At 41.1% G+C, this 24,149-nt stretch overlaps 1 protein-coding gene across 13 annotated transcripts in view; it reads right to left on the bottom strand.

Annotated features, from left to right (window-relative positions):
* Positions 1-742: 742 nt before the first annotated feature.
* NRG1 (neuregulin 1) overlaps positions 743-24,149 on the bottom strand; it is a 229,605-nt gene continuing 206,198 nt past the window's right edge. For 5 of the 13 annotated variants that reach the window (XM_043893623.1, XM_043893622.1, XM_043893624.1 and 2 more), the window contains 5 exons: positions 15,101-15,203; positions 13,461-13,587; positions 10,736-10,866; positions 9,511-9,717; positions 743-6,784 (listed from right to left, as the gene is read on the bottom strand). In XM_043893623.1, coding sequence (XP_043749558.1) covers positions 6,130-6,784; positions 9,511-9,717; positions 10,736-10,866; positions 13,461-13,587; positions 15,101-15,203 — 1,223 coding nt within the window. In that variant the 3' untranslated portion in view covers positions 743-6,129. Of the gene's footprint in view, positions 6,785-7,211; positions 7,354-9,510; positions 9,718-10,735; positions 10,867-13,460; positions 13,588-15,100; positions 15,204-20,113; positions 20,138-24,149 lie in introns of all 13 variants that reach the window. The other 8 variants (XM_043893627.1, XM_043893628.1, XM_043893626.1 and 5 more) reach the window with 5 other exon arrangements.

Raw genomic sequence — 24,149 nt, 5'->3', positions numbered from 1 at the left:
TATTTTTATTTTTTAAACATTTCTGAGCCTCAGTTTTCCTTATGATTTCACCTACCAACATCCCAGGGTATTAAGAGAATAATAAAGAAATAAAGGATGTTTTAAGTCATAAAATAGCATAAAATGTTATTCTACTTAATAGTTTCTCTGCATAAGAACAAACACATAAAGCTATTAAAGATGTTTATGTTGACAAAGGTAATAATCCTCTAGCCTCTTTGACATGTTGTGGGGTGGGAAGAGGTGTTTTTTTTGTTTGTTTGTTTTTTGTTTTTTAGGTGTTGTTTTTTCCATCAAATTCTATCCCCGAAAGTTCAGTTACAAGGAAGAGGGTTAGGGAATGATCCTGGATGGAACTATTACTCCATACTCTGTCTCCTCCTTAGGATCCCTACAGTATTCCTCTTTAGGAATTACTGGTTTTCCTCTCCTGATGTGTTTCTAAAAGGATTAGGTAGATCATGATAGATTTCCTCCAGGTTAAAAAAAAAAGCCTTTTCCTTCTCCCTGGTGGGCGATATTTGGGAGCTTGAAGTTCAAAATCAACAGCTACTGGAGAAGTCCAACAACTGCTACGTCAGGACATTAATAGGAGCCACAGGTACACGCAGAAGTGGGTCTGACTACTCTTTCCAACAATAGCCTTAAAGCTTAGGAATATGGCAGCTTCCTGGAGCAGCAGAAAGGTTCTCTCATAAACTGAAAGCTTTTCTGTTTCTAAATTAATCTTTTGGAGCAAGAATTTCCATCAATTTATTTTATTCCATCCATTACAGAAAGAGCAAGTCATAGACAGAGTGCAAAGTGATACTACATGAGATCATCAAAAATTTCCACTCCATCCAGCATCCCAAACCTCTAGATTTCAGAATTGCCTCACATCACCCCAAATCTCTGACATTAAGTCCCTTTGTCATTTATCGTAAGGATGGAGAGCCAAGAAATATAACGATGGGGAGGATATTAGGTTGGAAAGACAGACTGTTTGCTAGTTTGCCAAGCTGGCCTTTGTGACATTCAGGTGTCTACATGGTTAAAATAAATGGAGGGTTGTAATCATTTTCCAGATATTGGATGTGGACGTGTGTGAATCTTTGCTGTCTCCACACCACCCCCCACCACCCATGCTTCTGTCTCCAATACCAATATATCTTAAGGAGGGCATGGCAACCCACTCCTGTATTCTTGCCTGAAGAATCCCACGGACAGAGGAGCCTAGAAGGCTACAGTGCATAGGGTCGCAAACAGTCAGACATGACCGATGCGACTGAGCATGCAAACACTCGATTTTAACCTAAATGACTAAGACAGTTTCCTGTAATTTTCAATTCTGGGGATGGACCAAGCCTTAGCTGTAAGCTGAATACACAGGGAAGTGTCTTCATCTTTAATTTTTAAGTGTTCTGTGCACTCCTTGATTTGCTCAATGGCTGCATGGGTGGATTGGACACTTGCGTGAATATCATGACTTTAGGAGAGTGTGTTAAGAATTTGTAAGTGCTTGTGTATATGTATTTGTGTGCATATCAATGTTAACACAAATATGAGGATTCTGAATAGCTTTGAAAATTCAGTAATACTAAGAGAAAAAACTAGCACAAAGGCCCCTCCTTGAATCTCCTAGACATCCAGATGGCTTTGGAAACGATGCTAGTGGATCTTTCCAAGGTAACAGGTATTGCACGCAGATATGGAGGTGAGAAGACTCGGGATACCCTCAGACTCCAAAGGAGGCTGATGGTCACCCCAAAGGACTGCTGACCTCAACTGCATACACTTTGGAAGTCCCAACCCTGTTTGGAATAATGAGTAAGATGCTTGAAATATACAAAAAGTATCACTCATGCAAATATCTATTTGCTAAAATATGGCTTTTGTTGAGGCTAATTTCAAGAAGAGAAGGAATAACCTCACTCCTATGACTGAGTCTTAGAATGCAGGACGTTTCTCATGCGTAGGTCCTTCCCTGAGCAGTAAGATGGACACTGAGTTTGATTTACTGATAGAATGAGGAGGAAAGAACCCAATTTAGCCTTATTTTCTCTTAGAATCATTAATTGCTCAATCATAGGCCAGATGGAGAAAGTACATTTACTTAAGCTCTAGGAGAGCTTAGCAGAGCCCAGTTCTGACTGGCTGCCTTTGAGCCGTGGGGTGGCCACCGGATCCTTTGGACCACGGTAACATATTTCCGTCTCATGACTGAATGGGTTTCCATGCTGACATTTCCATGAGTTGGAAGAAATTACATGCTGTCTCTACAGAACATGGTAACAATCGGGATCCAGGCAATCAGGCCCTACAATGTCTTGTCTATGCTCTTATGTAAAAATGTCATATTGCTTGGTTGTGATTCCTTCAACAAGGAACACAGTGGTATGCAGAACCGACAGGCGGGAGATGATTTGAGAACAGGCAGGGTGGCAAAAGCAACGGACAGACAAGATGAACATGGGATCCATCAAACAGGGCCCTAAATTAGCACAACCATCACAGTAAAAGGCAAGGTGCTGGTCTAACAGACTAGACCCTTTGTCTGTTGACCCACACTCCCAGATCTCCGCAGAGTAGCATCTTTATTGCAGTATGTCTTTCATGGAAAATGGACAAAACTTTAAATAAATCACAATTACTTATTGCTTAGTATTTTGGATAATAAATTCTTTAGTTTATCAGTACCTCACGGCCTTCAAATGTGCATTCTTCAAATAGTTTCAGTTACATATACATTCTTTCTCCTGAACAATAAATTATTCTTAAAAAAAAAAGCAAAAGGAAAAGATACATAACTTTAAAGCAAAGAAAAACCAAAAAACATATATTTTTGACATTTATCTTAAACTTATATGAAAACAACTCTATGTTAGATGTTTAAATATAAATAATAAAGGACATTATGTTATTTACAATGTTACACAGTAAGTTAAGAGAGTTAAAAAAAAAGAAACTGACATGAACTCATAAAGACAGTAAATGATTTAGGAACACATCCAAGTAATGTACAATGTGTATTTACAAAAGAATATATAATAGAACTTGTGATATGTGGCCATTTCCTTTTGTCTGCATTTCTCTGCAGTGTTTCATGGGCCTTTGTGGACAGACATCTTTGTGGCTGGTGGGATGCAGCCAGGACTAAAAAAAACTAGGTATTCTGTATTTTTACCAATGTGAGCCATATACCTTTCAACCCAGGCCAAAAAAAAAAAAAAGTTACAGAGCAAATGACCCTGGATAAACTCTATCATGACAGTCACACTTAAACAAGGAAGATATGGCATATTGGTCTTTGGGACACATTCACAAATACCCAGGCAGAGTGCCATTTTGTAGAAAGCAGGAGACTGTCCAGACACTCTCAGAAATAAAAGTCCTACCAGGCAAGGAGGGAGAGCAGGATGTAAAAGGAACCCAGAGTTAGAAAAAGGCATTTTTCATATTCTACGCTCCCCTGCATCTTCCTCAATGGGACATGATCTCAGACCCAGGAAACAAAGTCACTGTCAAACGTCTCAGCAATTTCCACCACCTGAAGACCCAGAGAGGCTTCCCTTATGCTGGGACTGTTGGTTCACATGCTTTCTTTGCAATACCACTGCACTCCTGAGTTTATAAACAGGGATGGTGGCATTTGAACATCCCAGAGACGCCCCTGTGGACACAAATCTGGTGGCCACAGCAGGGAGCCCCAAGTAGTCTGCCGGCCTTTCTGATGAAGGAAATCTATCATTCTATGGACAGAAAGCCTGTCCTAACTGATAAATGTCACCTTGATGAGTGACCAGAACCAAGTTGGAAAGAAAATTTCCTCTTGTCCTCAGTTGTCATCTATTTTTGCAACCTGAAAATTGACAGAGATTTTTCATACTGAGGAGCATGTTGTTTCTTGCTCTCAATCAAAGATTTTATTTATTCCTGACATTCTCCAGAACAAGACTCCCATGCTTGAAAAATTTGAAACTGAAATTCTAGAGTTTTAATTACAGTAGGAATTTTTTTTTAATTGAAATAGTCTAAGAAGGAGTCCAGGTCTTCAAAGGCAATTGAGAATAATTTGGAGAACTTCTTGGGGTTGACTCTTTTCTTTCCCCTGCTGTGAGCTTACTGATTTCACATAACTGGGAAATCAGTGCAACTCGGGGAGTTGTCAAGGGCTCCTTAGGAAAGGTGAATAAGCACGTGAGGACACTTCTGAGCACAGAGAAAGTGGCATGGGAACATGAAGGATGCTTGGGATACCAAATGCGAAGGACCCATTGACGGTCTCTGTGAATTGTAGAAACACTTAGGAGCTTAATGACATGATTCATGCTCAGCCTGCACTTTTCTTCTAAGACCTCTTTGCATGTCTTCCTTTTGATTTTAATATAGCGATGTGGTGAAGAACTAGACTCCATTTACTTGCAAACAACAGAGTCACTCTCCTTAAATTCATGGTGGTATTTTGAACCCCCTGCTAACCTGTTTCCCCATTTTGTCTCATGGCTCCTGGGAGGCCACTTGGAACCTAAATAAACCTCCAGCTCGACTCAACAGACTTGGGACTACAATATTTTACCAAATTCTCTTCTTTTCCTGGATTAGCAGTTATTTCAAGTATTTCTACCTACAGACCTTCCTTGGATTGGTTACCACAAGAGAACGTGCAAAGGGTGGACCCATCTTAATCCTGTTTTTGTTGACAGTAAAGCAAAAAGTAAGAAAGGGGGAAAACGGATGATACAGCTGCAAACGGAGAGGTTAGCACACAGGAGGGGGTCATTTCTGCAAGGAAAGGTGCAATCTTTCTGAGACTACTGCCGTTTCTCGATGCATCCTTGCTCATGGGAGGGTCTTCCTAATCACAAATTACAGGCACACTGGCCATTTCTGACAAACATGTTCATGCATAGTACGATCTAATCAAGGCGAGATTGTAAAACAAGAAAAGAATAATGAGGACGAAGGAACGGGCAAAAAAACTTAAAAAATCGCCAACTGGGTCACATGGCCACTCTTCCCCTGTGTCTTTGACACGTTCACTCCTCTAGACAATCTACGGCGGAACTAGTTCTCTATAATGACATCACCGCCATATACAACAGGCACACTTCATTCCAGAAGTATTCCAGACTAATTGCTGAGTGTGCTGTTGCAACTGGGGGTTTTTGTGCCATAACACGTCTGTCCTTGAGCCGAGAAGACACAACCAATCACTCGCTCCCAAATCAGTAAAAAGACACAAGTCAAGAATGATTGCACCTTTTTCAGCCATGGTTTGCTCTTCAATTAGATGAGCCGCTGTATCATTCCCCCAGAGAGAGAAAGTGAAACTGAGTCCTCAGCTTAGGGTTGGACCTTACCCTGATTGGAAGCCAGCATCCACTTTCTGTGCTATCCCCAAAACTTGTTTTTTTTTTTCTTTTGTTGCAAAAAATCAATCCGCATAAAGTAAATGGTAGCTCCTTTTAAGTCAGAGCGAGCTGTCTTCTGATGAATAATATAGTTTTTGAAAAAATCACAATATTACTTTCTTCCTAATATGTAACATGACTTAACGCAGTTTCCTGCTGTAATTAATAGTAGCATGCTGCTGGATCTACTATTATCTCAGAGCCCAATGAAGCAAACCTTTGGCTGGCAGAGTAGACACAACTCATTTCACATACGGAAAGCAAAAGAAAAATCTCATACAGAGGGGGAGTATTGGATGGATGCGCCATTACAAGACATCCTGATTGAGTACTACTCAAAGCAAATGGAGCGACAGGTGCAAATCTTGTAAATCATACATCCAGTCAACATCATAATGCAATGCACGGGAAGCCAGCGAAAAACAGAATATATGGGGTGGAGGGTTGCTGAAATACTGTGAAAAAGCAGTCACGGAATGGTACAAAACTTGCTCTGGACGTAACATAACATAAAGGCACCATTGATATCTTTCTTGTTTGGAAATACTGTAAAAAAATTGCTACATATGGCACATAACACATTTGTACATACATATATTTAATTTATAAAAGTTTTTTTTTTTCCTGTTTTCTATTTGCAGAACTGCTAAAATAAAATAAATTGTTTAATTTAAGGTGGAATACTTTATTATATAAAATAAAGTTTTACAGGTGAATCTATGGGTGTGTTTCGGTTTTAGACAGCGATAGGGTCTTGGTTAGCGATTACACCGGAGAGCCTGGCCTGCAATTCTTCCTGCGGAGAGAAGCGACCTGTTGGGTTAGTCCTGCTGTCAACCAGGCGGAAGGCAGGGGCTGCCTCGACACTGGCTGCCAGGGGGTTCTGTATGGCCAGGAAAGGCGTATCTTCTCCTACTCGTTCATCCTCTGTTTCGCTCTCTGAGTTACTGCTGTCAGCGCCTGTGTTGTTGTCCATTTCCAACCTGTGGGCAATGTGACCATTGGGCTTGGTTCTTTTGGCCCGCCGGCTGCTGTTGGTGAGTTTCTTAACCGGCTCCTGAGCTGGTTCGTACTCCTGGGTCGTTTCATATTCCTCATCCTCCACTATCCTCAAGGGGCTAGGGGGCAGGCTGTGGCTCTCCTGCGCAGGGTTGCAGTGGAATGAGTTGAATTGCTGGGCGTGGTGGTCATACTTCTCCCGCAGCCGGGGTGGTGTGACAAGAAGCAGGGGTCTCTCCTCTTCCACGAAGGGACTGACCGCCATGGAGGGCATGGAGACCGTCGTGCTGGACACGGGCGGGGACATTTCCGAAGGGGGCGACTTGGGGGAGCTTGGCGTGTGGAAATCTACAGGTGACATACGAGCCGGGGTGGTCATTGCTGAGACATACCTGTGTGGGCACAGAAGACCCCAGCGTCAGCGTGGTGCAATGACAGAGGCAGAGAGTGAGGGGTGGGGGGGTCAGGGGGCAGAGGTCATTATCTTATCATCAGATATCATCATCAGACCACAGAGAAATTCTCTTCATTGTAGACGTCTCGGTTTTTACACTAGGACATTTGGAATCTCCAATTAGGTGGTCAAGAGTCTCCTCACAGGAGTGCATGCAAAGATCAGCTAAATTGCCTGGCTTAGCAAAGCGTTTGAGATTTTTTTTCCATCTCATCGTGATTTTCTTTTTTTTTTTTTAAATCATGATTTTCAATAAAAGCATGTGAGTTAAGACAAGAGGGCACAGGGTCCTGGAAACCTCTCAGTTTGTAAGGACCAAGGCTCGGGGATTTGGAAGGGGAAGAAGTATTACTTAAATACTATACCTTCCTAAAGGCCAAGGGGTCTTAGAGAATGAAGCCCAAATGGGGAATGGAAGAAGCTCTAAGATGAGTTGCGGAAAGCTGGATCTGCATGCATTTGGATCTGTGGGCCTTGTTTCTCCTTAGCTCAGCTATAAGGTTATGTCTTATGAAAAAAAAAGAGCATAGTAACTTAGATTTATTCCTGAAAACAGCGTAACACATTTGTGCGCTTTTAACTTTTCCATGAAATGCGACTTAACATTCCATTTGCAACTCTATATCCCACTGACCATGACATTCAAAGAAAGCTGACACTTGGCTTCATCGTTATGTCCAATCCCTGGTCTATCTGTCTTCCAAAACCCACGGCTGTATCCAGCTCTGGCTTGTCTTTTCTGACTGCTCAAAGGTGGGCTGCACCGTGTCACTTTATGTCATGCAATGTTTGATAACGCTCAGGAAATCTCGTTGTCAAGACATTGAGTGCACTGTTTTTACCATACCGTGCTTTCTCCCCCCAGAACAGGAAGACCTTATGTGGCACTGAGAAAGACGTGGCTTATTCAGAGTCACATTTCTCAGCTTAGATAAAAATGTCACCAATGCGTAGCACTGAAGGACTCTTTCCTTCACGTTGGCATTTGCAGAGTCTAATTTGACATGACCTGTGATGACACAGGACGCCGTCTTCTCATCTCCAGCTAACAGGAACAAGAAACCTATTAACCCTCCTGCTTGCCATCCATGATTCTGAGTCATACAGATGTGAGATCTGACTGTGTCTAAAATGGGAAAGTGTCTCCAGATGGAAATATCTGGGGCTTGAGTCTCCAGACTTATTATTTTGGGGATACCTAAATTAAGCTCTCTGAGAAATGCTAATCCAGAGTCAACCAACCCATAGCACGGCTTCATCATTTTCTTCCAGGATGCCAGGTACATTCTGATGTCCTAAACAATACCTGGGGTATGAAAGGAAGCCTATCCCAGCAGCCAAATGTCAGCCTTTAAAGATAAATATCACCTGTAGTGACGGAGAAAGAATTTATCCCTATCTTCTTTCTCGGGTTTCTAAAAGGATTGAATTGGAACAGACTTAACACATAAAGATACACTTACATGAATTTAAGGCTGATGTTTTAAACCAGTTTTGGACCATGCTTACTTTTTCATAGATGAGTTAGAGCAACCTAATTCCATAAAATTCTGAAAAGCCATTTTGGGGTAAAGGCCCTTGAAAAAGTAATAAGCAGGCTCTAAATGACCCGCAGGCTCCAAACTGGTCATCCTTTGCTGTAAGTACTTTAGAGTGCCTGAGTGAAGGAGTGTACCCAAATCATCTCCACCCATGAAAACCAAGTAAGTATGACTTTGGCATTATGCAAACCTTTTAGCAAGTGGTCAGAGATTGGACTGAGAAGACAATAAAGTAAACCAACAAACAGACAAACCCTGCTGGATTTGAAAACAAATGAGTAACAGCTTCTTGATGGACTAGGAATGCTGGTTGGGTATAACTTTCTCCCCCAGTTTAGGTGAGAATGGATCAGGAGAATCTATGGATTCAATAATGCTATTAAGCATCTATTTCAGGCTACTTTCTTCTGATCTTTATTTTAACGTTTGTCTTGACTCCCCCCACCCAACCCAATAGCCCCAGAAGAAAGCCAAAACATTCTGGAATAAGAACCACATCAAAGGAAATATCTGCTTTGAAAACCTCCTGTGAAGACTGCAAGCTGCAGTGGACAGGAGATTGATGGATGCATTCCTTGCTGGAATTTCATAAAGGGATACTATCTGGTGGAATGCAAGCCATCCCCATGACAGTCAGCAAGGACACAGCCCTTGATCTGATTTAACTGAGGCTGGAAGGTAAGAAAGGGTTAGCTCATGAGAACAGGAGGCCAGCTTGACTAGAGTTTGGATAACTGGCCACTTAGGATTCTAGAAGGGTCCTGATTGATCACTGAGGCCAGTGTTCTCAAGTTCCAGTTGAGGGAACTGAGACTCCCCCAGAGGGTCTGAGCCTAAGGTCAAAGCTGGGAACTCCAAGACTGCTGCCCCTTCCACGTCAAATCATTCCAGCTCTTTTAAGAGTCTGTTGCCTGTCAGCCACTGGGATGGTGCGAGAAGCCCGGAAGAAATGAGTTCATCAAACCAAAAGATGCCTTCATCAGCTAGGATCACTCCTAGACCAGGCAACTGGCGCCCCTTATTCTCATGAGAGCAGGTTCCTTGGGTGGGAGAGCAGGTGCTCACAGGGATTCTCTTACTGGGGCGCTTTCTCCTCTGCAGTAGCTGTGCCTTTCGGTTTTACCTTTCACTATGAGGAGAGTCTCGGTAGGAGTCAGGGGTTTCTCTGGCATGCCTGAGGAAGCTGTTACATTCACGAGGGCCTCCCAAGCCATTGAGACGTCCTCTCGGACCCCCGGTGGGGCTGCTGTGCCTACTGTTTTCTACAGATGACATCACGATGACAGAGTGGCTTTCCGAAATGATGCTTTCAGTATGTCCATTGCTCCAGCTACAGGGGAAGTGTGAGAGGCAAAGAGAGAGAGAGGGGCATTTTTAATTCTATGCACACACGGAAATGAAAGGAAGGGGAGTGACAAATCTTGCAAATGACTGATGTTTCATGCTGGCATTACTTGTCTCAGAATAGGACTGTCTATTGAGATGCTTGTGATGCATAGGATCGTGACTTAGGTTAGCTTTGCAAGGATGCACTTTATTTATGCGTTCACCCATTCAACACACATTAAACAAACGCCATTTTGTGCTAAATCTTCTTAGTAGCTCTCTTTTCTTGAGTGTCTTAGATTAAGGATACCCTGGTCTTACGTGCTCCATTTGGAAGACTAGTGCTGCCCTTGGCAGTACGCACTCAGATATCACCAGAGCATTTGAGAATTTGAGGTTCAGCTAGGTAACCAGTTCTTATGTGATATCCCAGGGCAATCCAACCACTGGAAGAAGTCAACTTCTAAGTATTATATAGTATCTAAGACAAACTCTTTCCAGTGTAGCAGTTCATTGGAAAAGACCCTGATGCTATGGAAGACTGAAGGCAAAAGGAGAAGGGGAAGGCAGAGGATGAGATAGTAAGATAGCAGTGCTGACTCAATGGACATGAATTTGAGCAAACTCTGGGAGACAGCAGAGGACAGAGGAGCCTGGTGGGCTACAGTCCATTGGGTCACAAAGAGTTGGACACGATTTAGTGGCTGAATAACAATAATAGCAATTCCGCAAATGGTCAGGCATGAAAAAAGACAACCTCTAAAATGGGGAATAAAAATACTGTAAGGTGGGTATTATTTCCCCTTGTTTTGGTGACAGAAAAGTTGAGGGTCAAATTCAAATAGCAACTAGTGGCAGAGTCAATTGGATGTCCAAAGCCTGTTTTTGTTCCAAATCATACACACTACAGTACCTCACTGCCTTATAAGTACCTCCTGTTCCTTTCATAGGCAGTGAGAACAAAAGGGAACGTGTAAATATTTGTTCTTGGAGAAATGTCATGCAGCTTTTTATTCTCATACCTGTGACTGGGAGTCTGAGTGACAGTAGTGGAATGATGAGCTGTCGAAGTGTAGTGACTGGTGGAAAAAGACGTCTCTGCCTCTCTCTCAACAATATGCTCGCTAGAGATGACATTTTTAGATACGTATTGCTGGATAAACAAAGAGACACAACTTGAAGATTGAGGGAAGTCAAAATTCTAACAATGTCACATACACACACAAATCTACTCTTCTAATACACACGCTTCATAATAAACTCTATTTCTCCAATGGCCATATGGCAAAGCCTATCCTGGTTAGTATGACCTTTAAATCAGATAAATAGAATTCATGACTTTCTCTTTGGATATACACACACAATGTAGGTCCTACCATGACAACTACATTTTATCAGAGAAGACCTGTTTCTTCTCTTTTGTTTCCAACTGATAACATGTCTAGAATTCAATACAAACACCGTCTCAGTACTTACTTCTGTAAGCTGTTGCAAGCACAGAAATAGTTTGTCTTATTTCAAATTTTAAGTCATTAGAAGAATTTTAAAAATAATCTCTATATGCTGAATCTATAGTTCTCTTTCGATTTCCCAGCATCCATGTTGCTCTAATGGTATCATTGAAATTTTTACCTCGTTGTCAATGGTAAGACTAACAAGGCTACTGAAAGATTTGAAGGATTTATAACAGCAGTAAAGGTTATAAGCCTTGACAAACCATACAATAGATAAAGGGTCTTTAGTACAGGTAGATTCTACTTTATTTTTCACCACTAAGTCACAGTAGCTATTACCACCTTTATTAGTAGGAGAGGGACATTTTGAAATCGTCTTTTAAACACTGTTAGTATTTACACCAAATTGATTTAAATAATGGGAAAGGACATGCATAGGAATAGTCTTAGATGAAATAGGACATTTGATGATCTGATAGGTTATGGGCTCTAAAAGAAACTGATATATTCATGGAAACAAAAAAATACAACTTGAATTATACTTGAAACTCTATCTGGTTATCTTAACCATATAAAGGTTTATTCCATGTGAATCTTTGCTTTAAGGAAAAGATGGTGTTGTCATATGTAATGAGCTATTTTTAGTCTGTGTAACAAATGACTCTTGTTCCCTGGAAGGCAACGTAAGCTCAGTGAATCTAGTGAAAATAATACTTAATAATTAAACAACACTCACCAAATGCCACTGGGCTAATGGATTACGTGGATTATTTTTTTAATGCCCACTGGAACTTTTTGAAGTAGGTATTATTTTTATGATGAAGAAATGGGGGTTAGAAAAGTTAAAGCTCACAGTCAGGTAGCCTGAGCCGTAACCAGAATTCAGGCAGTCATTCTGCCTCCTATATATTATAACATACAACGTGACAGACTATAGGTATGTCAGTAGAGAATGTACTTAGCAACTGTGCAGAATATTCTAATGAACACACTGGTAGGGGGAGGAAAGTATGTTACTTCATCCTTTCCTTAACCACTTCATCCTTAACTCCTTCACTGGTAGTGAAGGATGTTAATTTATCAACACCTAACAGTCTTCTGACTTCCTGGTAATTGAACAACTAGTAACCCTGAACTTGGGTCTTTGATATATTTGCCCCACACAAAATTCATCTTTGACTATAAGACTGAAAATGGTACTGTCATATAATCTTCCAGCTCTGCTTATAAAAAGCCAATCACCAAAGAGAAATGAAAACAAAACCAAACAAGAAAGATGGTGAAGTAGGAAGAGTAATACTCCAGAAACCAGCAAAGCTGAGTTCCGCTCTGCCCTGGATCTCACGGTAAGTCCCCTACATAAGAACCTTCAAGTTGCAAACTTTCAAAGATGTGAAAGTATTATAAACCTATTATAGTACTATATAGCCAGTTGTGTTAGTTGGGTATGTAGGCTAACTTTGTTGGACTTACCAACAAATTGGACTTAGGAATAAGAACTTGTTTGCGTGGAACTTGTTTGTATGTAAAGGACTTACTACATCTGTAAAAAAATAGGGGGAGCTTTGGAAGATGCAATCTAAAGACTCTCCCATCTAATATTTAATGAATTCATTATATTTAAAAGTTAAATGATTGGTAAATTTAAAAAATACATCTTTGAATGGTGAAGGATATATTTCCTCTGAAGGGTTTGGCATCTTGTAGAAAGAGTCAAGGAATCAGAAAGTATTAAATTCTTCTGTTGTGGCTACTGAGAAACAAGTCTGGTAATGCCCTTAACATTTTCCATGGCCTAATATCTCCCTTCTCAGAATCAGTAAATCATCAGGCACCTCAAAATGCCTCTAATTAAAAAAAAAAAAAAAAAAGACTCTAGAGCCTTTAGCTCAGGTATCAGTGCTAATCAGTTATAGACTCAAGCAGCCTTCATTTCCCAAGTACAAAAAAATAAAACATTTCCTTCTGATTCTTGTATCATGAGTTTTATTATTTTTCTTTGTGTTTTTCCTCTGCTCTTTCTTCCGGTTATGGCTTCCTTACAGAATAAACCCAACATTATTATTCTGACCCGTTAATGAACACTTTATAAGAGGAAATGTGCTGGTTTTACAGTCACCAAATCCACTTTAAAAAATGTCCCCATTATTTTCTCTTGGCGAAACCTTGGATTCCTGGAAGCCCTGGTGATTAATGGCAGCAGCTAAGAGCCTAAGAGCTTTAGAAAATAAACTTCAAGGTGCCTGAACAGAGGAGAGATGCTGAACTTTTCCACTGGGCAGAGTCAACATACATTCACCAGCTGCACGTTCTCGGGGGGTGGGTTGGGGTGGTGGGGCCCGTTGGCTATGTTCACCATGTTGTTCCTTTCAGACCGAAGGCTCTGCCGAAGCCGGTCATGAAGCTTTTTCCGTTGTTTCCTGGATAGGAAAAAATGGGGCACTGATTTATTTTTTCTAATTATTTACATTTTTCAATACAGTCAGTTCTTTCTTCTACCAACACGACACTCAAGGCAGTGGATTGGCGGGGAGAGAGAGAGAAAGAGGGCACGCCACCCCATCTCAGAAGTGGAATCATCTGTTCTTAGCAAATAGATTGAAGAAGCCGGGTGGGATTCTTACAGAAATTGAACTGGACTGCTGAGAGATAAGGGAAAAAACAGAGGAGAAGACGAGATAAGCCAAGTTGAGATTTGGCTGAAACTCAGACTTTCAGAATCACTCCGTCTTGGCCTAAGTCTTACAGATGGTCATGTGTCTTAGGTTACAATTCATGCTGTGCAATTGATAAGGCTGATTTCATTTATAGTTTTGCCTGTGTGTCTTTCAAGAAAATGGAGTTACTTTTGAATCTGTGCATCATAGTGTGTGTATGTGAGTGAAAATGTGTACATCTTTTGCCAGAAGATTTTGGCACAATTGTAACATGATCCTATTCTAGTACATTTTTGTATAACTAGGTAATGAATATTCAAATATTGAGACTGAATCTAGTAAGACTCATAAGATGGATTCTGTGAAGGTTTATTTTTCTCTATTGCTTGCTCAATTCTGGCAACATTCTACATCCCAGGACATTAAGGAAATGCCATCCATGTCCTTGCTTCTATGGCATAAATGCAGATTGTCTGTGTTCCTCAATTCAGATCATAATAATATTCCCATGACTAGTTTTGGCATGAGAGTTTATGTGATGAAACGACAAAATAAAATAAAACTGTGAATAGCATTATTTAAAACTTGAGCAGAAGTCCTACATACGATACAAAAGTGAAAGGAATTCATATCATATGATAATCGTATTTGTTAACAAGGACCCAGCTTCAACAACCAACAAAGTGAACACAAATCTATTTTCATATTTTCTCTTTTATTCTTTCAAAGCAAGTTTTGCTTGTTCTCCTCCCATGAGAGTCCTTTTGTATATCTCACACTGTGGGAGAATTTGAACTGGTAACCTAGTTAGATGGAATTGAAAATTCCATCATGGTTGTTAAAAATGCCTGCCTTTCAAACGCCACCAAACGCCTCCATTGTCCCCTACGTCTGAGTGCAGATTAGATGTGTCCTCGGAGTTGAGATGACAAGCTCACCTGTGGGACCCACCACACTCCTTTCAGGAGGGACCCACATCCACAGACACTTATGTGGGTCCCTATGCAACCCTGTCCTTCCAGCCCTTTTCTTGGGTCATGGGACTATGGTCAAGGAACAAAAGTCTTCTGAACACTTTCGCACAAATAGGCAAAGCTTTCTAATGCCTGTGGTTAGGAAGGTCCTCGAAAGGGGTTATACAGGACCAAAAATAAGGAGGAAATGCCCCTGCCCCTCTAATCTTCCAAGACGAGGCTGTGGAGCCCGGTTTCTGGCGAGCCCTTGCCGCCCAGGCTGCCTGTGCGCTCGGGGGAGAGGAGGCCGGGGAGATGTTTACTTGGTTTTGCAGTAGGCCACCACACACATGATGCCGACCACGAGCAGCGCGATGCAAATGCCGGTGATGGTGAGCACTCTCTTCTGGTAGAGCTCCTCCGCTTCTGGAAAGGGATGAGAACACGTCAGCCAAGCTGGGTCCCTGATCCTCACCTGGACTTACAACTGAAGAGTTGGCATGCTGCATTGTCCATGTTCACAAGAAAATACGCACGGGACAATTCATTCCTTCGGCAGATAAGACTTAATGTGCAGCACGCTCTGCCTCACATTTTGAGCATAAAGCTGCAAAGCCCACTGGAGGGCCATTAATAATAATAAAAAAAAAATACGATCTATTCAATGACTAATGTTAAGCCATAGACTGACAAACCATAAACATTAATGGTAAAATAACGATTTTGGTTAAAACTGTAGATTTTATTGTAAAAAAAAAATCTCTTGCAAAGACAACAGGAACTGATGCCAATAAAAGGAGCTGGCATTGGCACCACTGGGACCCTCCCCTCCCCGCTTCTTCCCAGCCTCCTGTCCCCTCCCCTCCCCCATCCTAAGCCTTTTCTGATTTCCCAGCTAGCTCCTATTCCCGTGGTCTTTACAAAGAATCACTTTTAACTTAAAACAAAAAAACAAAGAAAGAAAACTCAAAGACATTTGCAAACATGAGCTTGACTTGTAGTTAGAAACAAAACCGAGGCAGGATTCCCATGATTTAATAGGAAAATGGGGACAGAAGCAATAGGACATGGAGTAGCTGGGCACTGTATCAGAGAAACTCCAGTAAGATGGGTGGGATGGTCCCGGGCCATGAGGAAGACTTGTCCTTTGAGGAACAATTATTATGACTTCACCAGTTGTAAGAGATCTAGCTTATGACACGACAAAACCACTGGCACAAATGATATAAGATTTGGAATAGATTGTACCTTCCTGCGTTGGACAAGTTGGGAAATTAGCTAATGTCGGTTGCACTAGGGAGATGGGATGTTTAGCTATTTCAGATGAAGGTACTACTATACTCCCACTGCAACCAGTTTCTGATTCATGGAAGGTTTTCTATTTGCAAATCGGCTTTGGAGGGGGATAAATTGCTTACAGGATGGTAGTCAGGTTCTTAATAAGATTGGCTGATTTAATGGTGAACCTGGTCCTCTTAGGAACGAAGCTTCCAACCAATCTAGTTACACTCACTGGGAAATATTCACAAGTTCAATGAGAAAGAGAAATTAACCAATGCATAATAAGCAGTATAAGCTGCATTTGCTATTCTGATTAACAAGCTGGTCAAGAACTGGGAAACAGTTTACCAGTGAAGGTCTCTTATCTAGGTATCAACATGGGGCCTTATGGAACAATTTCAATTTACATTCTCTGTCTCAGCAGCCACATTTTTTTCCCCCTCTACTGAGAGAGGGCAAGTTGCCGGAAATCTTCTTGAAATGAAAAAAGGTGCAATGCCATTTCTATGATACAGCAGACTTTATCATTAAACAAAAACATTTCCTACAAGCCAAGCCCATGGTAATCAAATTCCAGTTAACAGGTCAGGAACATTGTCAAATCAAATTAATAAGATCACTGATTATTAACAGGAGGAGGAGGAGGAGAAAATAGTCAGCGGGTAAAAAAAAAGACCAGAATGCTGCAGAGATTATACGAAAACAAACAGAAAGGGTTGGAAGAGGAAAAGAAAGCAAACCGAGAAGACAGACAGACTGACAGAATGACGGAGAAAGGGAGGAAGCCAGGTAGGAGGGAAAGACGAGGTTAAAGAGTAAAGGAGCCATCTGAGGTTCCTGGCACAGCATGCCTGATACTAAGGGAGGAAAAATAAATACATACAAGAAAACCAGAGGGAGGAAGTGCTGGGGTGGGAAGCAAGGTGGATGTAGATTTGGAAGGGTTATCCCATACAGCATAACTCCTAACCTAGGCTGGCGGTCACGTGGCAGCCACAATTAGAAAGCAAAGCAGCTGGTGCATTGCGGGGGCGACAACGGACCAGGAGACGCAGAGCCCCGCCACGTGGTTCTGCGCCGCGTGAGTCAAGTGAGGACTTGGCGTGTGGATGCTTGTATGCTAATTGCGAGTGTCTGCTGCCTCCCTTCCCCTAGAGCCACAGGACAGGGAATTCAATTTCATAAGGTGTTAATCTGTGAGCTGGTGCTGTTGGAACGGGCACCTGGATCAAATGGTCCTTCTCTGGGGAAAGCAGAACGCAGAGCAGGGATCTTTTGTTTGGGGTGAATTGGTTAAGAAACAGGAGTGTAAAAGTATTACTGCCTAGAAGATGAAGATCCTACTGTACTTCTTTCATTTACTCTATTTTTCCTTCTTTTCAAAGGGCAAGCACTGGTAGTGCTTCCATCTTCCAATTCTATCTTTAGAAAAACCTGGGAAACTGGTTCCCCAAACTGCAAAAAGAGGACCTATCCAAGGGCTAAAAGTGGGGAAGGCATTGTGCCGTCTCCTGCAAATTTTTTGGTGGTTGTTAATTCTATAAGAATAGACTGACTAGGGTTCGTGAAGAAATGGCATATAATGACTTGCTCGTTCTCCCCTGGTTATGTCAGCAGATGACACTTCCCAGGAAAATCAATCATGGAACTGGAAAGGCAGACCAGTCAAGGCCAAAGGGCAAAACAAAAGTGCTAAGATGAGCCCCCTAGAGCATAGATGTGGCTTACAACTCCATACTTACATCAGGATGGCTTGAATGCATTAAATAGTTTCCATTTAAGTTTCTATATGATCTTCCAACGGTTCCCTAAATCAGGTGACCCTCACAAAATAAATATGTTCAAGGAGAAATACTTGGTGAACAATAATATAAAAAATGCTTAAAAAAAAAAAAAACAAACCCTCCTTTTTCTTCCGTATTATTTCCCTGGGTTACAGGGTCAACTGGACAAGAGCAAATTAGAGACAGCGTTGAAAAAAAGAATCCATCAGTCCTGTTGGTGGATCTGCCTTAATGAGTCGAAACACTTCTAAGTCTTTATGGTTTGGCTGGATGCATTAAATGAATCAGATCAAGCTCATTTTTCAGACTGATCTGGCCAGGCCAAGAGACACTAGCCTTGGGCGTTCCAATTTTAATTGGCCTGTAAGGTCTGATTTTCCTTAAGGATACAATGTTCTGGCTGGTTGGAACCTCTGGAAGCTTTCCCTGTTAAGAGGTGTGTGGGTATCAGCTCAGGGTGCCTTTATTAAACCCTTCAGATCTTACTGAGGGAGGTCATGTATCTGCAAAAGCCACCATCATACGTCATTGTTTGGGAAAAGAAATATTAAATTTAATAATTAGACCCTAAGTGATAACGCTGGAAGGATGCTGTTAGGGAGAAGAGGGGAGGTGATGGTGGAATTTTTTTTCTTCCTTTCAGTTAAGACCAATACGCCTTTTGAGAAGTGGGATAAATTTTATCCTGAGGAAAGTAACCTGACTAGATAACTCCCCTCGTATAGACCACCTGCCACCCGTGGGATGTTGGTGGGACTTCTTGTACTCCTTACTCTCGAGTGATGTTCTCTGATGTGCAGAGGACCACGTATATGAATGTGGGGCTTTCCCCATCACATGAATAGTTTTCTCTTGGAATTTTTTTCTGGGGGGAGGGGACTGTGCAAGTAATTGAGTTTCTATCCCTGGAAACTGATAGCTTGCAACAGCCTCATTTCCCACAGATTATGGAAAGTACATTAGGTGTAGACTGTGATGTTATCATTGAAAAGAAAGCAACAGCTATAAGATGCTCTTGTTGCATGATGTCACTGACACTAGCTGAATGGGGACCAGACAGTCCTTTATTCAGGACATTGCTTTATTGATTGATATGCACTTCCAGGGCCGTAGCATTCAGGAAGCCTGGGGACCTGCACTGCGGAGGCTCCGGGAGGACAAAACGGCTTCCCCTTCCTGCCAAGACTGGCTTTTCTCCCAACTATCTAGGATGTTGTCTAGTCACTAAGTCGTATCCAACTCTTTGCAAGCCCACAGACTGTAGCCCGCCAGGCTCCTCTGTCCATGGAATTTCCCAGGCAAGAATACTGGAGTGGGTGGCCATTTCCTTCTCCAGGGGATCTTGCCAACCCAGGGATCGAACTTGAGTTTCCTGCATTGGCAGGAGGATTCTTTACTGCTGAGCCACTGGGGAACAGTATGAAAATTTGTATTTGATTACTTGGGATATGGTGACTCAAATTTAATTCTATTAGTGTTAGAATTTCCATCTAAAATAGCATAGGGTATTTTGTTCTGTTTTTTATTTTCTCGCTCATAAGATAATGAAGCTGACTAGTGCAGTGGTTATATATCTCCAGAAAACTGGAGTAATCCATGTCTGAAAGTGAAAAGTGAAAGTCGCCAAGCCATATACAGTCCATGGAATTCTCCAGGCCAGAATACTGAAGTGGGTAACCTTTCCCTTCTCCAGGGGATCTTCCCAACCCAGGAATTGAACTGGGGTCTCCTGCATTGCAGGCAGATTCTTTACCACTTGAGCTATCAGGGAATGTATGCAACATGTTGCAGTGTAAGAGCTTTCTATTTTACAATATGAATAGATGATTTTTATATTGTATATAAAGCTCCCATGAGCCGAAAATGGCTAACTTGGTGTATGTAAAGCTTCTTTTGTTCTCAGACCCCTGGCTTGGTTCCTCCTAAAGCCTTATGAATCACTCCAACTTACCCAGTTCTGGAATAACAGCATGGTCAGATCCGATCAGTGGGTCAAGGAACATGGGATGTATGTGAATTGTAGTAAGTAAGGTGATTTTCAACTCTAAGTGAAAGTTTTGAGTCTAAAAGCTGCTGCCCTCAGTACCTCGTCGGTAAACTAACCATAGATTGAAAGCAAAGAAATCATTGTTATGGCTGTATGATCCCTTCTAAAGAGAAAGGAAATTAGTTAGGAACTGAAAGGTAAGATGAGACAGGGGGGAAATATAAAGGTTTCAGCTCAGAGGCTCTAAATTCTGCAGGCTAAAAGGAATGATGATTGGTCCATACCCATAAATTCAATCCCAAGATGCTCTGCCAATGCAGAAAGTTGACAAAAAAAAAGAAAGAAAGGGAAAAGGTTTCAGAAAAGAGCAATACACTGCACTCCAAAACACATTTACACACGACTATTACGGCTCTGTGCGTGCACATCGAACAGACAAACGGTGGATGGTTAAGGAAGCAGTGCTCAGGTACGCCCCCACGAGTCCACGGAGGGAACTTCTCTTTTAAGAGGTGTGCAAATACCAGCACACAGTGTCTTTATTAACCCTTAAAAGACCTTACTGAGGGAGAAGAGGCATGACTGACCCCTCCTCTATGCTATTCGTTATCTGGGAATCAAAAGACCGGATTTATCATCAGAGATGGCATTTGGGATTATTTCACCCTTCTGCTTTCAAAAGGCAGGCGTGAAATTCCAGGGAGGTGAAATCATTTTACCCAAAGGTACAGAGTGGCAGAGCAGGGAGGTGAAGCCAAGAGGAGCGATTTGGTTGGAAATTTTTGTCACATTAGATTGGTATTTTTCATTGTTTGGGGCGAGCTATGATCTAATATTTCCTGTTGTTTTATTTACTTATTTTAAAACTATTCCTTTCCCCCCAAAATCTTCCACTGTCTCCATCATTTGTATGACATGGAGAACACTTCTGCTCAAAAAAGCCAGCCAGGGCACTGGGGCAACTAGGAGCTTGCTTCCAGTTTTCTGTATCATCTCTGTGTGGCATAGCATAGCAGTGAATGCCTCACTTTTTCAAATGGTTTAAAAAAAAAAAAAAAAAGCAGGCAGGAGGAGGATGCAATTCCTTGGTTCTTTGGTTAATTTGAATTTACTAGTTCCTCAAATCACAAAGAGCCAATTAGACGGGCACTTCCCAGCGCTGAGCCCCGATGCCCAGATGATAGCCGATGGCCACAGGCACCCAGGGGGCCTGCAGGGCTGCCCAGGGGAGGGGGCTGGAAGCTGTGCGCCCCCAGACCACAGTCCTAGCACACCTGACTGAGGACACATCAGAATTGCAGGTCCACCAGGACCTGCACAGGCTCAAGTGGTGAAGCGGGGAAAATTGGGCAAATTAAAAAAACAAAAACAACAAAAACAAAAAACCCCACCCAGAAATGATGCTTTCCATTCTTGAAACAAAGGACTGTTAACCAAATGTCACCATCTGGGGCCCTTCAGGACTTCCTTATTTGTGCGTGGGGGGTGGAAAGGCCGGTGGGAAGGCGGGGCAGGATGAAAACAGCGGGGTTCTGAGGTCTGTATTTCTTTTCCTTGGTCACTGACTAGAGAGACACCAGGACAGTCCCCGAATCTGACAAGGCATCTCTTCAGTTTGAAAGCACACGCTGGACGGGTATTTCTCTTCCAAAACAGTGTGGACATGAACAGATCTCCTCATATAGAGATCGTGTTTGGAGTCATCCTGGTTTCAGGTCCTTTCTCTGCCATTTACCTGTTCAGTGACTTTGGACAAGTTCATTTCTCATTGACAAAATGCTTATGGTATTGACACATGCCTCACAGGGTGACCCTGTGGAATAAAGGAGACATGAGGTGTGTCGGCCAACAGCAGAGGGGTTTAACAGCTTGGCGGACAGATGTATCTGGGGATTTACTTTGGGCCACTGATCGCAGGCATGCAGGCTTAGTTTTGATTAATTTCAGGGTCCCCAAAACTCTGACAGCCTCTGTGATATTTCAAGAATTTAGACTAAAAAACAAACAAAACTTGCCACCTCTTAAGGAAATGAAGTGTCTCAGATTTTATATATATATATATGTGAATAATATGTATGTATAAATACATATCAAATAGTACACTGACTAGCAATGATAAAGAGGCACTTTATGTAATAGAATTTTCTTTGCCTTAAGTCCAGGGTACTCAGGCAAATCACGTACATTTTTCATAAATTTAAATAAAGAGGATGTAGAGTGACTTTGGTTGCACCATGTTCCAGCAAAATTAACAGTTTTTTCCAATCTGAATTTCTCTTGCCTCTGTGCAACACTGAATTGGACAAATTGACATTTTCTCCCAATTTGTTTCCTCCACATAAACTTCAGAACATCAGGGTACCACAATTCATTTTCTGAGGAAGTGGTAATAAATTTCCTTACACGTTTCTATGAGAAACTAACTCAATTTTTCTCCCTAGAACCACCTCAGTGTCTTGCCTTTTCCTCCTACGTCAGTAATAATTTAAGGGTTAAAATCAACAGATGACTACAGAAACTCTTTCCAGAGAAAAGAATCATGATTCCATGCCTACATGAACACTGCTAATTATCTATATTAGTTGCATAGAAAGGTTGGTTAAGTCTTCAATAAAATTAGTAGCATGCTCATGCATACATATTACTGCATTTACAGTTTTATAGGTAAGTTGGTGAGCCTAACTCTAATTTCATTTTCATGGGAAGTCATTCATATCAGGCAGCTCCAATTTCAAATAATTCAAAGGGAAATTGGTACTTAAAACTGTACTCTCTTCTGGCCATAAGCCCTAACAAGGAAACAAGCAGAGGAAGCATGCATCAGTCACCCAAGTCCTGTAGCAAACACTACTATAATTTATTTGCCTATTGGTGGCTACATTTCTTTCATTGTGAGTCAAGAAAAGCAGAATACACAAACACTTTTCATTTTCTGAAGACGTTATTACTTTCTATCTGTTCTATTTAATCTAATGTTGGCTTAGGCTTATTACATATCATGTGTTTCCTATTGAACATCTGCCTAGCCACTCCATTTTTCAAATTAAATTAATAATTCACAAACACGAAGTTACTGTAAACAATTTAGCTTCCTTTTCTACATGTGATTTCCTGCTGTGCAGTAAGCAATATAAAAAATTAATTTAAATCTGAGTCTTTAGAAACTATTAAGTATTGACTCACTGATCTTTTGCTGTTGGATTTTATAATTGTTTGAAGAAAACTGATTAACCTGTAGGTTAATTTAAATTTTCAATTGCATTAGAGAAAAGAACAAGAAAACTTCTTGAAAATTGAAATTGTCCATATATGCAATTATAATTTCTGTTAACATCTGAAGACATTCTTGGGTTTTCTTAAGCAAGTAATCTCAAAGAGGTATGTGTCCTCTTGACTTTTGCCCCCCTGAGGTTTCTAGAGGAGTCCTGTCAATGTCGTTGCTAAATGGGACCAATGTAGCCACTGACTTCTAATTTTCAACTTACCTTTACAATAGTAGATTCTTTTGTTTTTTTCACATATACCAATCCATATTGCCACTGAACCTTTTGAAATGTAATAGGAAACTCCTTTCTTCCAAGTTTCCATATGCCATGAGCAAGTATGTTCATAAAAACACACACAGTGAAATCTCACTAACGCTTAGCTGGAGTTAATAATTCTGTTATAGGTTGATGTGTCTTTATTCTACTTTCAGCAAGATACACATGTTTGATAAAGAAACTAATAACTTCAGTGAATTTTAAAAACATTTGGAAAAATCAACACAAATAATTTAGGCACTAGTAACCTATGAATCAAAAATACTTTTAAGGCTATCTGAGTTAACTCATTCTGAGGATATGCCTATAAGTTCTAAAATTGTACTCTTTTAACATAGCCTATGATTTTGGCTATTCTAGAATTACTTCCTATTAGATGTTAGTTTATATATGACCTATTTGCTCCATACTGCTTGAAACTACTGAAGCTGTGTGTTTTTTCCTATAGTCTATAAATTGATTATTGATTGTTCACATACACAATCACAGACACACATAAACCCACACACACACAACACACACACAATGATGAAAACAATCCGTTCAAGCAGGAACTCTGTGTCGAGAGGGGTGAAATCTAAAGCTTACTAACCTTGACAGTATTTTGCAAGAAAGTATTATAAATGTTTTATTTTAAGGCAAATGGCTTCCTTTGAGAAAGCCCTATAAAAGATACATGTGTTCCTTTCTATTATATTTTAAATCAGTTTTTATAAATCAATACATGTCCCGTAGGACACCCTGACCAGAAAAATTGTATTAAATCCTAATAATGTAA

This window comes from Cervus elaphus, chromosome 32, assembly GCF_910594005.1.
Source record: "Cervus elaphus chromosome 32, mCerEla1.1, whole genome shotgun sequence".
Lineage (NCBI taxonomy): Eukaryota > Metazoa > Chordata > Mammalia > Artiodactyla > Cervidae > Cervus > Cervus elaphus.
Note: the sequence above shows the minus strand (reverse complement) of the source record. Positions and strands in the feature narration are given on the sequence as shown.